The sequence below is a fragment of the Eptatretus burgeri genome, chromosome 12 (genome assembly GCF_056783735.1).
Source record: "Eptatretus burgeri isolate ZD-2024b chromosome 12, Ebu_testis_v1, whole genome shotgun sequence".
In the NCBI taxonomy this organism is placed as follows: domain Eukaryota; kingdom Metazoa; phylum Chordata; class Myxini; order Myxiniformes; family Myxinidae; genus Eptatretus; species Eptatretus burgeri.
The window spans coordinates 20,962,528-20,979,376 of NC_140972.1; the positions used below are offsets into that span (position 1 = coordinate 20,962,528).

General features: G+C 48.4%; 1 protein-coding gene across 1 annotated transcript in view; it reads right to left on the minus strand.

Moving 5' to 3' along the window:
- Positions 1–9,562: 9,562 nt before the first annotated feature.
- LOC147015223 (uncharacterized) overlaps positions 9,563–16,849 on the minus strand; it is a 58,413-nt gene continuing 51,126 nt past the window's right edge. Inside the window, exons 15-19 of the mRNA XM_085849782.1 lie at positions 16,030–16,190; positions 15,724–15,862; positions 15,462–15,534; positions 15,231–15,352; positions 9,563–10,103 (exon numbers count right to left, since the gene is read on the minus strand). Of these exons, the coding sequence (XP_085705908.1) occupies positions 15,733–15,862; positions 16,030–16,190 (291 nt within the window). The 3' untranslated portion in view covers positions 9,563–10,103; positions 15,231–15,352; positions 15,462–15,534; positions 15,724–15,732. The remainder of the gene's footprint in view (positions 10,104–15,230; positions 15,353–15,461; positions 15,535–15,723; positions 15,863–16,029; positions 16,191–16,849) is intronic.

Below are 16,849 nucleotides of genomic sequence, written 5' to 3' on the forward strand. Positions count from 1 at the left end.
CTTTTTGAAAATTAAGTAATTAATCGAAAAATTAAATAACTAATTGATTAATCAATAAATCAAAAATACCCTTTATTAGAGAACATTGTACTTTACGGTACTTCTACATATCGACGGCCCCCTGTGCCAGTGCGCATGCGCAGCCTGAGCCGGAGCCAGGGATGTTGTGGGTGTTTCAACCTGTTCAATACTTGTTTGATTATTGTCGTTCCACGCTAATAAAGTGGTCGAACAAATTGAACTCTGTTCTTATTTATAATCAAACAACTTGATGCAGTCGAGTAAGGATCGTCGGTGCTGAGGAGGACACGACTGGGTGAAAACGGACCACGAGAACGTCGACAGTGAGTTTGGATTTCTCGGGTCCTGTACCCAATCTTTGCCCCCAGGACACTGTACACACGTGTGCATCACCGAAAATAGAACGTTTACTCCAGAATAACTGTTCCTATGGCGCCGGTGGAAGCAGAGTGCCCGATCGAGGGTTGTGACTATATGGCTACACACGCAGAGGCGGCAGTGGTGGCGGCCATGCTGAGTATACACGCCACTGTGCACGTCGCCGCCCCCAGGGCGGCGAGCTCGAATGCCAAGATGGAGAAACTCAAGCGTCCCTCCATAGCACTGGCCGGAACGGGCGAGGCCTGGTCGTACTTCATAACCCGCTGGGGCAAATACAAAACAGGTACTAAGCTTGTCGGACCCGACATAGTCGCACAGCTACTGGAGTGCTGTGAGGAGGAGCTGAGAAAGGACCTCACTCGCGCGGCGGGTAGGAGCCTCATGGGCAGCGATGAAGAAGACGTCCTCGCCGCCATGAAGGCGCTCGCCGTCCGGACGGAGAACACGATGGAAGCTCGAGTGGCCCTGTCTAATATGCGGCAGGGACACGAGGAGCCTGTCCGGTCGTTCCACGCCCGCATCAAGGGGCAGGCGGACACGTGCAAGTATGAAATGAAGTGCACCAAGGCGGGGTGCGATCAGGTCAACGACTTCACGGAAGAGATATTGCGCAACGTGGTTGCCCGTGGCATCGTGGACCAAGCAATACAACTTGACCTACTCGGTGAGAAGAGCCAGGACATGCCATTAAAGGACATGATAGAGTATATCGAGGCCAAAGAGTCTGGAAAACGCTCGGCATCGCGCCGGCTTGACACTCAGAGCACGGACGCGATCAGTAGTTCGTATCGGCGGGGAAAGCGACAGGACGCCCGCGCCAGAGTAGGAGCCAGGCCGGAAAAACGGAAGGCCAAGCCCGAAGGAGTATGCATCTACTGCGGCGAGGTGGGCCACGGCAAAACTCCTCAATGGCGCGCCAGACACGCCGAGTGCCCCGGATACGGTAAAAAGTGCCGGAAGTGTGGCCGCCAGAATCACCTCGACAAGGCGTGCCTGGGCGGCCGATCGGCAAGACGCCCATCTAAGGAGACCGACAGGATGTACGACGAGCAGACGGCAGCCTTTGTCGAGCTATGCACGGTCACCATGGCCAGCACAGAGGACGAAATGCGCGCGCTTCCCCTCGCTCACCACCTGTACGATGATATGTGCGATAAGTGTATGAAACGCATATCCGACCCGCAGCCATATGCCAACCTCACTCTCACCAACAAGCGCGAGGATTACAAAGCGCTGGGTTTTAACCTCCTGAAACACATCCGCGCAGTAACCCTACCCGCTATGGCAGACACGGGGTGCCAGAGCTGCCTGATCGGCATTAAAGTCGTCCAACAAATAGGCCTGAGTACCGAGGACCTCATACCTGTATCCATGACCATGAAGGTCGCAAACAACAGAGGAATTCGTATCCTCGGAGCCGTGGTAGTCAGATTCGCCGGTAACAGTGACGACGCTCGGAGATTGGAGACGCGCCAATCGCGTACGTGACGGACTCTTCAGACCGCATATTCCTCTCCCGCGCGGCCTGCATGGACCTGGGAATGATCTCGGACAGATTCCCGACACTCGGAGAGGTGAATCTGACGACCTCGGAATTGTGCGACTGCCCGCGACGCGCGGAGCCGCCGACCAAACCGACCGCACTCCCCATGCCAGCGACCGAGGCCAACAGAGAGGCACTACAGTCACATTTACTCAGGATGTATGCTCAGAGCACATTCAACACGTGCCCACACCAGCCACTACCGAGAATGACCGGCCCACCACTACGTCTTATGCTCAGTGAGAACGCGACACCGGTTGCCCATCACACTCCCATCTCCGTGGCCATGCATTGGCAAGATGAAGTAAAAGCAGGCCTCGACCAGGACGTTCGGCTCGGCGTGTTGGAGGAAGTACCCGTCGGCACGCCGGTGACATGGTGTCACCGCATGGTAATTTGCGCAAAAAAGAATGGCAAGCCGCGACGCACCGTCGACTTTCAGGCCTTGAACAAGCATGCGTTCCGCGAGACCCACCACACCCAATCCCCGTTCCACCAGGCGAGACGCGTACCTAACGGGAAGTGCAAGACAGTATTCGACGCATGGAACGGTTACCATAGCGTCCGCCTACACGAGGACGACCGCCACAAGACGACCTTCATCACTCCATGGGGGCGCTACCGGTACCTATCTGCCCCACAAGGGTATATGGCATCGGGGGACGGTTACTCACGACGATACGATGAGATCGTCGCGGACATTGGTAACAAGACCAAGTGCGTAGATGACACGCTACTATGGTCAGACACGATTGAGGGGAGCTACTTCCAGGTGGTCCAATGGCTGGATATATGCGGCCGGAATGGAATCATCCTCAACCCGGAGAAGTTTGTCTTCAGCGCACCCACGGTGGACTTCGCGGGCTTCACCATCACCATGACCGACGTGCGACCATGCAGCCGCTACCTGGAAGCAATCCACGATTTCCCACAACCGCGTAACATCACCGACGTCAGATCGTGGTTCGGGCTTGTCAACCAGGTGGCATACGCCTTTAGTATGGCCGAACGAATGCAGCCATTCCGGAAGCTCCTGAAAAGTGGAGAACGCTTCCAGTGGTCCATGGAGTTAGAGGACATATTCCGCGAGTCGAAAGACGTGATCGTACAAGAAATCGAACACGGTGTCCGCATATTTGACAAAACTAAGCCAACATGCATCGCCACGGACTGGTCGAAGGAGGGAATCGGATCCTGGTTGCTTCAAAAGCACTGCCGATGCGTGCCAGTTAGACCATTCTGCTGTACTGATGGATGGAAAATAACCCTGGTCGGCAGCAGATTTACACACGCGGCAGAATCCAGATACGCGCCCATAGAGGGCGAGGCTCTCGCAGTCGCGGACGCCTTGGACAAGGCGCGCTACTTCGTACTCGGCTGCGAGAACCTGATCGTTGCGGTAGACCACAAACCACTGCTGAAACTCCTTTCGGACAGAGCACTTGACGACATACCCAACCCCCGCCTCAGGAACCTCAAGGAGAAGACCCTGCGTTATCGCTTCCGCATCATACATATCCCGGGCATGAAGAACAAGGCGGCAGATGCCATGTCGCGCAGGCCGGTTGGCACCACGCGACCTCCACTCATGAACCTTCCAGATGACAATGCCACCATAGCGACCCACCTCCAACCAAGCACGCACACCGACGTCCTGTCCCTCCTACGCCAAACTGAGCCGGAGTATGACGACGACGTCGAGGAGGACAACCTGGCATGGTGTGCCGCGGGCCTCGAATCATTGCGATCAGTAACATGGGATCGCGTCAGGGAAGCCACCAGCAGCGATGGCGATATGCACATATTGGAGGGAATGACAATGAACGGCATCCCCGACTCAAAAATCCAGATGCCAGAGACAATTCGCGACTATCACCAGTACCGCGAGAACATTACATCGACAGATGGAGTGATCCTATACAAGGACCGAGTAGTCATACCACCCTCACTCCGCGGCGATGTGCTGAGCGCCCTACACGCTGCCCACCAGGGCGTATCAATGATGACCACCCGCGCAGAATCCTCTGTATTCTGGCCAGGCATGTCGGCTGACATCAGCGCCACTCGGAAAAACTGCGAACACTGCCACCGGATGGCACCATCACAGCCTGGAGCGCCACCAACTCCACCTATTCCGGTCGTTTACCCCTTTCAGGCAGTGTGCTCAGACTTCTTTGTACACAGGGGTGCACACTACCTTGTGACGGTGGACAGATACTCGAACTGGCCGATCATCTCAAAGTCGACGGGTGGCGCCGCCGGACTCATAAACCACTTACGTCGCGCCTTCGTGACGTACGGGACACCAGAAGAGCTCGCGTCGGATGGGGGACCGGAGTTCACCTCCACCGAGACCAGGTCATTCCTGCACAGATGGGGCGTACACCACCGCTTGTCATCGGTGGCCTTCCCTCACAGCAACTGTCGCGTGGAGATTGGAGTTAAGACAATGAAACGACTTATCACGGACAACACCAGCCCGCAGGGAGAACTTGACACTGACGCTGTGCAGAGAGCGATACTACAATATCGTAACACGCCTGACCCTGACACGAAGATCTCCCCGGCAATGTGTGTCTTCGGCCGCCCGATACGCGATTTCATCCCAATTATCCCCGGAAAGTACAGACCGCACGACACTTGGCATGAGACCCTGAAAGCGAGGGAGGAGGCCCTCCGCTAACGTCATATCCGCACAGCCGACATCTTGGCAGAACACACCAAACGTCTTCCGCCACTTGCTGTAGGGGACCTAGTCCGCGTACAGAACCAGACAGGATTCCACCCCAAAAAATGGGACAAGACAGGCAGTATCGTGGAGGTACGCCAACACGACCAATACGTGATCAAGATCGACGGCTCGGGCAGAGTCACACTTCGGAACAGGAAATTCCTGCGCAAGTTTAGCCCAGTTCGCAATGACCAGCTGCCACCCCGGTCTATCTATGATGATCTAGCAACCCGCATCACTGTACCTGCACCCGTTGTAACACCGCAACTGCCTGACCTCGACAGCGAACCCGTGACATCTGCGACGCCAACGGGGCCCACGCCGGCACTGACGTCAGTATGCACACCCCGGCGCAAGATGACACCCGTTTCAGACACGCCAGCAGCACCAGGATGAGGCACACCGAGGCGCGCGATCCTTCAGACGCCACCATCGGCCCCTGAAACCCCGAGAGCCCCATCCCCACTGGGGCCCGATGTGACACCACCAGCACCAGCAATAGGTCAACGCCGATCCACCAGAGCGACCAGCGTGCCTGCCTGGCACAAGGACTACTCCATGGAATAGTCACACGATGGGCGATATAAACTTTTGTTCATTCATTAAACTTAATATTTTCTCAGCCTTTATCTATTAACATAATAAAGACTCGGAGGGAGATAGAGAACATTGTACTTTACGGTACTTCTACATATCGACGGTCCCCTGTGCCAGTGCGCATGCACAGCCTGAGCCGGAGCCAGGGATGTTGTGGGTGTTTCAACCTGTTCAATACTTGTTTGATTATTGTCGTTCCACGCTAATAAAGTGGTCGAACAAATTGAACTCTGTTCTTATTTATTTATAACCAAAGCACTTGTTCACTGTCATATCAAAATATCAGCGTCCGAGCTCAAAAGGTGCCTGAGATATTTATTGCCCAGAAGTTAAATAAATAAATAAGTAATTCATAAATCGATAATAATTAAGTTATAAATCAATCAATTGATGAATCAAAAAATAAGAATAATGATTTTTGCCAAAGCACGTCTTCACTTTTGTCCCCAAATTTGAACTTACTAACTCAAAGGATGGCTGAGATATCATCCGGACAAACAAGAAAACAAACAAAAATAAAGAAACAAAGGGAGTAAAGACTGAGTCCTCCCTTCCTTCGGCGCCCCGTGATGATGTCATGCATCCTCTGGATGTGGAATTGGGAAGGAGCGGTGGACAATTCAATGAAGTTTTCAACTTCTCCAGGTGGTGTTGGTACTGTATCTTTATTTAATTTCTGGATTTGTCCAGGCAGTGTCGTAACTTTATTTAATTCATTTAATTTTGGATTTGTAAAGGCAGTGTTCGTTAATTTCCGCAGAATTTAATTTAAACAGAAGAATTGAGCTTAACAACAGTTCCGACACTAAAGATACCAAAAAGTCAGTGATGTCTCCTGGTGGTGGTTGGTACGACTGGCACGATGCGCCAACATATTTGTAAAAATGTAGAATGTAAAAACGTTTCTTGTGCTCTCAGGACAGGACGTCATGAATGCTGATTCATTTAGATCTTTATCCCTCGGCCGACGAAGTCATCGGAGCCAGGATGTTTTCGGGTTTTCCGTCTGGCTTTTCAGCCATCCATGATAGGATTTCATGACCCTGATAACTTAAGAACAGCTGAACGGATCGAAGTCAAACTTGGAACAAGTTTGTATAATGATATAAAGATAAACTGATTAGATTATGGGGTCAATAGGTTAAAGGCCAGCGGTGCAATTAGCCAAACATTCTGTTACTGCTCTAACTTGTGTACTATGGATGGGATTTTGACCAAACTTGGTGTAAGTGGAAATTGTTTCGGTTTTGGAAATAAACCCCCAAGTACAGCAGAGACACGGAGGTTCCCAGAATGAGTTATGTCATTAATTAGATTCGTTGGTCCGATTACCCTTCCTGTGTCTTAGAGGTTTGAGGGATATATGCGTTGTGTCGGTTAAGCTCGGACCTCCTCTTCTTGACAAGTTCTCCAGATACTGCTCTGTCACAGAATAAATTATTGAGTTTAAGTGAGAAAAACCTTGAAATGTATTCTGAAAGAGTACATGGAAAAACACACAAGTAAACTTTCTGAAAAACACGAGCATGAATTTTTTTTAACAGCATCAGCAAATTGGGCTGTTTCATTTCAATTGTAAAAAATTAATCAATTTTCCACTATTTTTTTTCTAAATTTGGTAGAATATTTCCCAATGAGGCTAAAAATGTTTTGGTCTGTATATGCCACATCAGTCTCTTGAAAGTTGGGGTTTGTTCTAACTGTTCACTTTCGCTGGGGTCAAGCTCAGCTGTCAGAAAGACTTCAAAGCCAAGGCTACGGTGTGTAATATATTTGGATCCATTATTGATTCATTCTATTTTTGACTCTTGAGTGACTCGAGGGTTAAAAATTATTATATCAAGTCACAGACGAATCAAACTTTACATTATTTTATGCATCGAACAAGAAAATAAAAATCTACAAACCAATCTGTCTGGTGGAGTCTGTCAGTGTGAACTGCCAGGCCATCAGTCCTGCCACTTGTACACGAAATAGGCCGTTTTCTGGCACTTGCAAGTGGCTCAAATTTATATGGCTCAGGGCCAGAAACTCCATAGTATAAATTCCCATCATCCTCAGACTCTTCCTCAGCAATATCGGAATGAAAACACTCAATTTCATCGCCGCTGAAATCACTCTCTGATTCGCATCTCGCCATTGTTCACATGCTGTTTCCGAATGTTCACGAAGTTTTCGGAGAACGTGACGTCATAGCATCTTCGGTAAATTCCGGTCTGTTTTTCGATCACTGATAAAAGTTTTGACTGAAAAGTTAATTTTAGCATATTTTGAGTTTCAAATGTAAGAAAATAAAGGCCCAACGATTATTAATGTGATGACAACTTTCGAATCACGCAAAGTCATCAGCGACCCAAAAGCTGCTCTTCAAACGAACACAATCTTGAAATCTTTGGAAAATATATTTTTAAGAGGATGAGATCCTTGACCGAGGAGCACAAAAATATTTTGGGAGAATAACAAGTCAGATAATCCTTTTTTTTAATCAGACTATTTTCACCGCCATTATGTATATGAGATACCCCCACCCCACCCCCCCTTCCCCGTCTATTTGCATGACCTCATGGGTGCACAACTCGATTGGTGATGCGTACATATGATTTTCATCACACATTATTCTGGTGTTCAAGATGCTGATTTGCCAAGCTTTTAACTGTTTCAATCGCCAGGGTAAACAAATTACATGTATTCCACAACTGCAGGAAGATGGTGGATGTGGGGGTTATCCAATATTATATACGAGCAGAGCCTACCCCTCACTTCGCTGATGGACCATTTCGTCACACATTGTGCCAAACATTTTGGGCAACGAGAAGGAAAGGAAGACAAATTTACCCTGCATGGAATGCTTTAACCCCTACTCCCCACCTCCTCTGCCCGTCATGTCCCATCTCACCCCCTCTTTTTCCCCCGTTCGCCCTGATGTCTTTTCTTGCAAGAAATGTCTCACACATGATGACAAGCCTTGATAGGCCTTTCCTTTTTTTCTGGGAGGGGGTGGGGAAGGAGAAGGGAAGGGGAACAAATTTACCTGTGCGAAGAGTGCTTTAACCTCAGCGTTGTCCCGGTAAAAAAAGGAAATTGTAACAACCTCTGCCACGACCATCACGAAGTGCTATGTGGTACAAATTTACATTGATAATCAAGCCCCCTCTCTGACCCCCGAGTGAGACCTAATCCCCACACAAAGTTGCATTTGTAACTTTTAAGATTTGGTGTGCATAAGAAAGAGAGAGAGAGAGGAGAGAGAGAGAAGAGAGAGGAGAGAGAAGAGAGAGAGAGAGAGACAAAGAGACAAAGAGACAAGAGACAGAGATCCAAGTCCAAGTGTCCAGGTCCAAGTGGTCTGAAGCTCTGAATGGTCAAGGATCTAATGTCTGAAGGATGTAAGGGGTCTGAATTATGTGAAGGTCTGAGGGGTCCAAAGGGACTTCAGTGGTGTAAAGGTCAAAATGTTCTCGGGGTCAAAATTGTATAAAAGGTCTCAAGGGTGAAAGGGATTTAAAGCTCTCTGAAGTGTAAAAAAACTGGTCTTAAAGCTTAAGATTGTCTTAATTATCATAAAGGTAAAAGGCGTCTTTTAGGTCTTGGGTTCATTGGGATTTTTTGGGTCATCAGGATCTTTTGGGTATTTTGGGTCATCTGGATCTTCAGGGTCTTTTATGTCCTCTGGAGTCTTTTGAGTCTTCTGGGTCAAATGGGTTGTGGTGGAAAATTTAAAGCCTCAATCAAGTTACACCAGTCACAGTGAGAGTTCAATCATTTGTTAACATGTGCGCATGGAGAGAGACAATCAATGCAAAGTTTTATCTCTCTGGCTTGATGTTTCAACCAGAGTTTCTTATCGAGGGAAGAGTAAATAGGGAGGTGGCCGGCTCATGTGCAAGCGAGTTGACCAACACCAGGTGGACACATTCTGATGAGACAAACAGAACTTTTCCAAGGATGTGGCATTGCCTTCGGGAAAACAACAGATGTGTTATCCAGTCAGTTAAACAAGATTATGTTTCAGCATATTGAAACAAATTCCTTGGGTTTGACCTCGGGAACTTTCAACCTTTATCAGGCATTTTCAGTGCTTCACAGCCCTCCATCTCCACGACTCTTCCATAATGCATGCTTCATTCCATCAAAATAATGCCATGTTTTCCAGAAACCTTGATGTTGTGCGATATCATGTGATCCCTCAAGTTTTACACCCTTGCAAAATGTTATTCAGCATATTATATGCATTCATTCATAAAAATAAAGCATTCTCATGCCTCACTGGCATTGAGCAAAGGCAGCTGTCTTCAGACAGGGTTTTATTTCATTTAACTTGCCAAACAAGTGGAATGGAAGAAAAGATTATATTTGTTATGCAGTAAAGGAGCACACCATCATCATCATCGTTCCACGTACTTTTCCATGCTTGCATGTGTCAGCCGTAGTTCACCTAATGGCTGCTTTCCAGGTTGCATGATCCCTCGCCCTCTTGTTCGGCCTGAAACTCAATGATCATCTCTCAGCAACACATCCCATGTTTTCATCGGACGGCCTCTCTATAAAACTACCATCACTCGGGACGGCCTCAGCAACACTATATCTATCCATTATAAAACTACCATCAGTATGCGCTGATCCATTATCAAGTATATATTTTAAAATCTGAGTTGTATATGCACACTGAGAGTTGTGTTGATAAGAACGAAATATTTTAAGATAATTTTTACACTTCCACAGGGTCGTTTGAGTCCTTCAAGGTCTTTTGTGTCTTTTGGGTCTTTGAAATCCTCCGTGTCTTCTGGGTCTTCAATCAGGATCTTCAACGGTCAAAGGGTTCTCAGTAGTCTGAAGGATCGAAAGGTACATTCCAATCGTGCGTAATTAATGGACATGTGTGAAGTCAGGGTACAAATGACATTCAAACAGCACGTAATTAATAGGAGACATAAAATCAGACAGCTTCACGGCTGCACGATGTTTTTAGGTTTTTATGCAGTATTCATGTGGATCGGCTGGCTGTGCTCGCTTCACCAAACATCCTTACAGAGATTTATGTTAAACTTTTGCTGTGTTGTCAAGATATACACCAATCATAATACAAACATTTCTTTTGCACAAATATATTTGTAATATCGGTAACATTATATTTATTTGTAATTTGAAATATAAGAAGGTCCAATTGGTCTATACCTCAAAATGGTCAAGGGTCTCAGCTGTCTCATCTTTCTGAAGGCTGCATGGGGTCAAAATGGTGGTCAGGTCGAAGGGGTTTAAAGGGACTTAAGGAGTGAAAAGGTCTTTCGGTGCTCGGGGGTCTAAAGGGTGTAAAAGGTCGAAAGGATGAAGGGATCTCAAGGAGTCGAAAGTGTCGTAAAGGTGAAAGGGGTTGAAAGGGTCTTAAAACTCCTTTCGACCCGTTTTACGCCTTTTACCTTTTTGACGGTCAAAATGGTCTTCGGGGTCTTGTGGGTTATCAAGGTATTTTGGGTCCTCGGTGACTTTTGTGTCCTCAGGGTTCTTGGGGTATTTTGGGTCTTCACACAGTCGAAAGGGTCAGGTCAGGTCAGGTATGGGAGCATATGCCAGAACAGCGCGTCGCTGCGTCCACTTTCCGCCGGTACTCCAGGGGCCTCCGTCTGGCCATCCCCCGAGCATATGCCAGGCCCATCCCCATCTCCTTGAGATGATGGTCAACCTGCTGCAACCACGAGGAACGTGGTCGGCCCACTGGCCTCCTCCACTCACGAGACTCCCCGCTGAGAGAATCTGTTGAGCTGGATCAGCGTCAGGAAAACGAGCCACATGTCCATACAGCCACAACTGATGCTCACGGACTATGCAGGTAACAAATCTCATCCGAGTCTCTCTCAGCAACCGCTCGTTGTACACAAAATCCGACCAGCGATAGCCAAGGATTTTCCGAAGAGACCCGGTACCAAAGGAATTAAGTCTCCGTCTCAGATCCTTGGTCAGAGTCCAAGTCGCGCATCCATAGAGCAAGACTGGAAGTACCAAGGACCTGAAGACTCGGACTTTGTTCCTCCCGCACAGGTACTGGCAGCGCCACACCCCATGATCCAGTGAATCCATGACTCCCCAGGCCCGAACCAGACGTCTATTGACCTCTGACTCACAGCCAGCAGAGACATGAATATCACTGCCAAGGGAAGTGAATCTCTCCACAACCTCAACATCCTCACCACAAACAGACACAGACAGGACAGCAGCATCCAAGATGTCACCGAAAGCCTGGAGCTTAGCTTTGACCCAAGAAACCCATAATCCCAGCGGCTCTGACCCCTCATTCAGCACCTCGAGGGCCCCCAAAAGGTTAGCTAAAGTCTCCGCAAAGATGACTGCATCATCTGCAAAATCAAGGTCCGAGATCTTGACATTCCCAAACAATGCACAGCAGCTTGATCTCTCTGACATCCTCCCTAAAATCCAGTCCATACAAGTGCTGAAAAGTGTGGGGGCAAGTACACACCCCTGACGAACTCCAGTAACAACTGGACATAAGTCAGAGATGGTACCACCACACTTCACAGCACTCTCAGTACCAGAGTAGAGTTCAGACATCAGATCGATCAGCTTTGGTGGCACCCCCCGAAGACCAAGAATCCTCCAGAGGACATCCCGATTCACTGAATCGAACGCTTCACAGAGATCAACATACGCTGCAAGCAGCCCCTGCCGAAACTCTCATCTGCGTTCGGTGATGACACGAAGAGCAAGTATACGGTCAATCGTTAACCTCTTTGGTGTAAAGCCTGACTGCTCTGGACGCGGGTGCTCAAGCAGATGGTGGCGAACCCTATCAATAAGTATCTGAGCAAAGACCTTGCCCGGCACTGAGAGCAGCGTCACCCCTCGGTAGTTGGTGCAGTCTTGGCGATCACCCTTCCCTTTCCAGAGAGGAACAACAAGGCCCATCTTCCAATCAGTTGGGATGATGCCTGTGTTCCAGGCAGAGCACAAAACTGCATGCTACGACACGAGTGCAGCATTTCCACCAGCCTTGAGAAGTTCAGCATGGATGCCACAGATCCCAGGAGCTTTGCCCCGTTTCAACCGGTTCACCGCAGCCCGTGTTTCCACAAGCGAAGGTGGACCACAGTTGATTTGAGGGTCAGCAACAGGGATTGTAACACCCTTGACGTCCAACTCGACAGCTGGGGGGATCAGCCCGGAACAACCGCTCAAAGTAACCGGCCCAGCGGGCCTTCACTTCAGACTCCTCTGTCAAGAGCCTACCACTCTCTGCTCGAACTGCAGTGCTCCGAGGGATGGGCTTAGATGAACGCAATGCGCGAATTCCCCTGTAAGCGGGACGAGAATTACCTGTCCACAGGTGATGCTCTACCCCTCACAGATTCCTCGCACATAGGCCTCCTTGTCCACCCTCAGTGCACGTACAGTTTTACGCCTCAGCTCCCTGAACAGCTCAGCTCTGCCATTCGGCCTGGCCCTGCGACTCTGGTCAATGGTATCCAGTGTCCCTTGAGAGACAAAATTCTTCTTTGCCCTGCGGTGAGTTCCAAGACATCCACCGACAACATCAAGGAAGGTGGTCTTGAAGGCGCTCCACAACTCTTCAGGACACACCAAAGCACCCAGAGCCCCCAAGTGTCCACTCAGCATGTTTGCAAACTCCTCAGCAACTCTCTCATCCCTGAGCTTGCCAACATCCAGCCAAGGCTGGGATGGTACCATTCTCCAGGATTTAAGGTGCAGCTTTAGAGTTGCGACAACAAGCCTGTGGTCAGTATTGAGGAACTGAGCACTCCGGTAGACCCTGCAGTTCTGGATCATCCTCCAGCGACCGTCAATGAGGACATGGTCAATCTCCTTTGCCCCACCGCCAGCATTGGAATACCAAGTCCAGCGATGAGCTTGTGGGTGCTGAAACCATGAACCAGCCACCCTAAGTCAATGACTTCTTGCAAAGTCAAGGAACTTAGTGCTATTCTGGTTCATAGTTCCTGACCCATGGGGACCACCACACATCTCATAACCATCCCTATCAGTTCCAGTCGATGCATTGAAATCCCCCAAGACGAGAAGTATATCTCGTCTGAGGCACTGATCAACCACAGACTCGAGTGTGGCATAGAATGCATCCTTCACGGTGAGATCACTCGCCTCAGTCGGAGCATAAACAGAGACCAGGGAAATGACACCGAAGGAGTGACGAATCCTTAGTCTCATAATACGCTCGTTGACTGGTGTTACCTCAATTATCATTGAAGTCAGCTTATTGGACACAGCTACAGCAATCCTTGAGTATGGTAACCATCAGAGCGACCAGACCAATAGTAGGTGTAACCACCCACCATTATCTCGCCGCAATCTGGTCTCCGAACCTCAGAGAGAGCTGCAATCCCGATGTCCAAACGCTTGAGCTCAGATGATAACAGAGACAGGTGATCATCCTCTCTTAGGGATAGGACATACCAGGCACCCACCCGAAGGGACCGCCTCAGGTTAAGCCAAGGAGACCGCCGTCTGGTGGACGACACCTCAGCAACACTCCGACACACACTCCCGCAATCTGACCCAGGGATGTTACCCCGTGCTTTCCCTCCTATCACAAAGATTGGGGGTCCCGAAGGCTTTGCCCCAATCCCGTCATCCGGTGAGCTGCCCTGTGCGAAGGGAAGCTGCACAGGAGGTACTCCCACGGAGTGGGTTTTCAGATTTTTTTGCGTTTTTGTGTTTTGCGGAATGAAGGGTTTTACGGTGGCCGGAGTGCAAATCCTGCCACCAACCTCCTAATAAAAAGTAACCCAACTGCAGGAGGACGTCCGCAGACACAGTTGGGCACTAGATATGGATGGCCGTTGGCTCACAAGGAGCTCCTCCGCCCTTCCGCTCCGCACTCCGAAGGGGTCTCAGCAGTCCAAAGGTACAAAACGGACATTCCAATGGTATGTAATTAATAGATTTATATGTGTGAAGTCAGGGTGCAACAGACGTTCAAACAGTACATAATTAATAGACATAGTCACACTGCTTCACCATGGCGGGTACATTCAATTGTACGTCATTAATTAGCGTACATGGAGTCTGCAACTGATGTTCAAACAGCACGTAATTCATCGTGTTTTCATCAAAATCATATGTCTAGTTTCACAGAAGAATTTGCATAAAACTCTTCATGAAACAAAAACATTTCTCCAGCGATTTATTCCCACTCAAGGTTTAATTACAATTCCACAAACTTGTCGTCGTTGTTATGAAACTGCACAAGAATATGTTGTCCAAAACACAACAACCCCAACACCGTGTTGTGGGAATGATGCTTTAGGGTTAATGAAACTGCTTGGTTTAGTTCACTTATCTCCTTAACATTGTTTGAGAATAAACATCATGTGATTAACTGTGAGGTTAGATATGCATCGCTATAACATGGAGACAGATGTTTGTTTTCCCGGCCCTAATGTTGTGGAAACCCCCAATTATAACCTCTGTGTTTTTATGTTATTTTCATCTGTTCTCATTTCAACACACATACACAAGAGCCTTGCATTCAAGACGGGGGAGAATGTGCAACAAACCTGCATTGTGAAACCGGCAATTAGTTTCGGTGCTTCCTCGGGTAAATTCCACGGTCCCTTCGAGCATTGTAACGTGGCAAACAGGCCCGGGAAGTTACTTGGGGCTTTGAACATACCTGGCGGTAGCGGTCATTTTGACCCATCCGCTGAATTTGAACCGGGAAGATTGAATGGGCCGTGGCTTTTACAACTGGACCAATAAATTATATTGTTGCACGGATGCGGTTAGGGATTAAGCGAAAACCACGTGGCATAGTTACTTCACTTTTAGATGTTCATCATCAGGCGTACAGTATTTGTGTACGAGGATCATAACGTATCGATGCTCCAGTTCTAATCCTTGAAGTGGATTCCCTTCGTAATCTGTTTACATGAGCATTACTTTCTTTTTTCTTTACTTGCATGTGCTTTTGACCTGATGTCTGCACCAGAGAAATCAGAAGCTGAAATGGTGACCAGAAGTGGCGAGTCATGCCCCAAAGCTGCGAGTGGTGACCATAAGCAGTGAGGGGTGACCTGACGGTTCGAGTCCATGACCTATAAGAGTGGAGACAATTCATAAGAAGCTCCATCTGCCAGGCAGCATGATTGAATAATAAGGAAAACGAAGTGTGCCGAAGTAATGCCTCCTCAAGTAATATCTCACCATGTCCAGTTTCATGGGGGTTTTGTCCTCTTTGGTCCTCACTTCGTTATCCTCCAGTCGTGTTCTTGCATCACTTCGTGGGGTTAACAGAAAAGAAACGTCACAAAGGACAAGGTTGGAAAGTTCATGAACAATTATGAGAATACAACATGGTGGAGGTGGGATAGCTCGCTCAATTATCTGATCATCTTACAATGGATAAAAAGCTGAACATGAGGATGTGATCAAGCTTCGTTTGTTTTATTTAAAAGTGGTACCATACCAGAAGATGTTATTTCTTCCTTCTTGTCAATTCTTGTTGAGATGATTGAAGCTGAACTTCTAAATCAGAAACCATCTGCTTGGCTGCCTCAAGTTGTTGCTGCAAATATTGGTCTGAACTTGCCATACCCTGCTGGACACTGCAAGATCCAGGAAAATAACTCCAGTTAGGGCACAACATACATCAGAAGATACACAACTGCAAGTGTACATCCAAAAGAAGAACCATTTGCACAACAAACTGTGTGGATACCACAAGAGACAAGTGTGAGAGAAGATAGTCAGGACATCATTACCCCCATCGTACCATTCTAGAGACTGAGAGAGCTGTGCACTGTGTGCGTTGCCTTTCTCCAGTTCACACTCCGTCAAACCATGCTGCTTGTGGAGGAGTTGAAGCTTTTCCTCCACGATTGTTCGAGATACTTTTTCCATCTCGAATATAGTCTCGAGGTCCCGTAGCCGCACCTGAAATCAACAAACACCATGAAAGCAATCCACACTCTCAATCTGAAAACATTCACTTCAAATTCACCTTCACTGAATAAGACATTTCTTCTTTGAAACCTTTTCACAAAAAAACAACTCTTCCAAAATGTATTTTTACATTCCTTCCGCTTCCTTTTACTCCATCAGGAAAACCTAGTCATTCTTCTTCTTCATTAAAATCTCATCGTGTCCTCTTTGACAATGCTTATTTCCCAAAACCTCCCCCACTCCTGAAAGTTTCGTTCATGAAGCTTCCTCTTCCACTTGCCGCCAAATTTCCCTCCATGCCTTCAACCAAAAACATTTTAACCACAACTTAACCCATGAAGTCTGTCACAGGTTATCCAGTCTGGAAATCGTGAGGTGTCAATTTTGCAGAGGTTGTGGAGGAAATAATTTCTACTTCATGTCCATTAATAGTGTCAAACCACTTCATGTCAGGCCCATCCCCCCATCTGTTTCCCCCTTGTCCCATGCCTTCTAAACTTCCACCTCGTCCTGCGCCCTCTCAATTTCCCCACCCCCCACACACTTCTCCCGCCTCCCAGCAAGCTTTGGCCCTGCCCTTCCCTGCGTCGCCCCCTCCCCAAACCCTCCCACTCCCCACAACCTCCCGGCTTCCCCCTACCCCACACCTT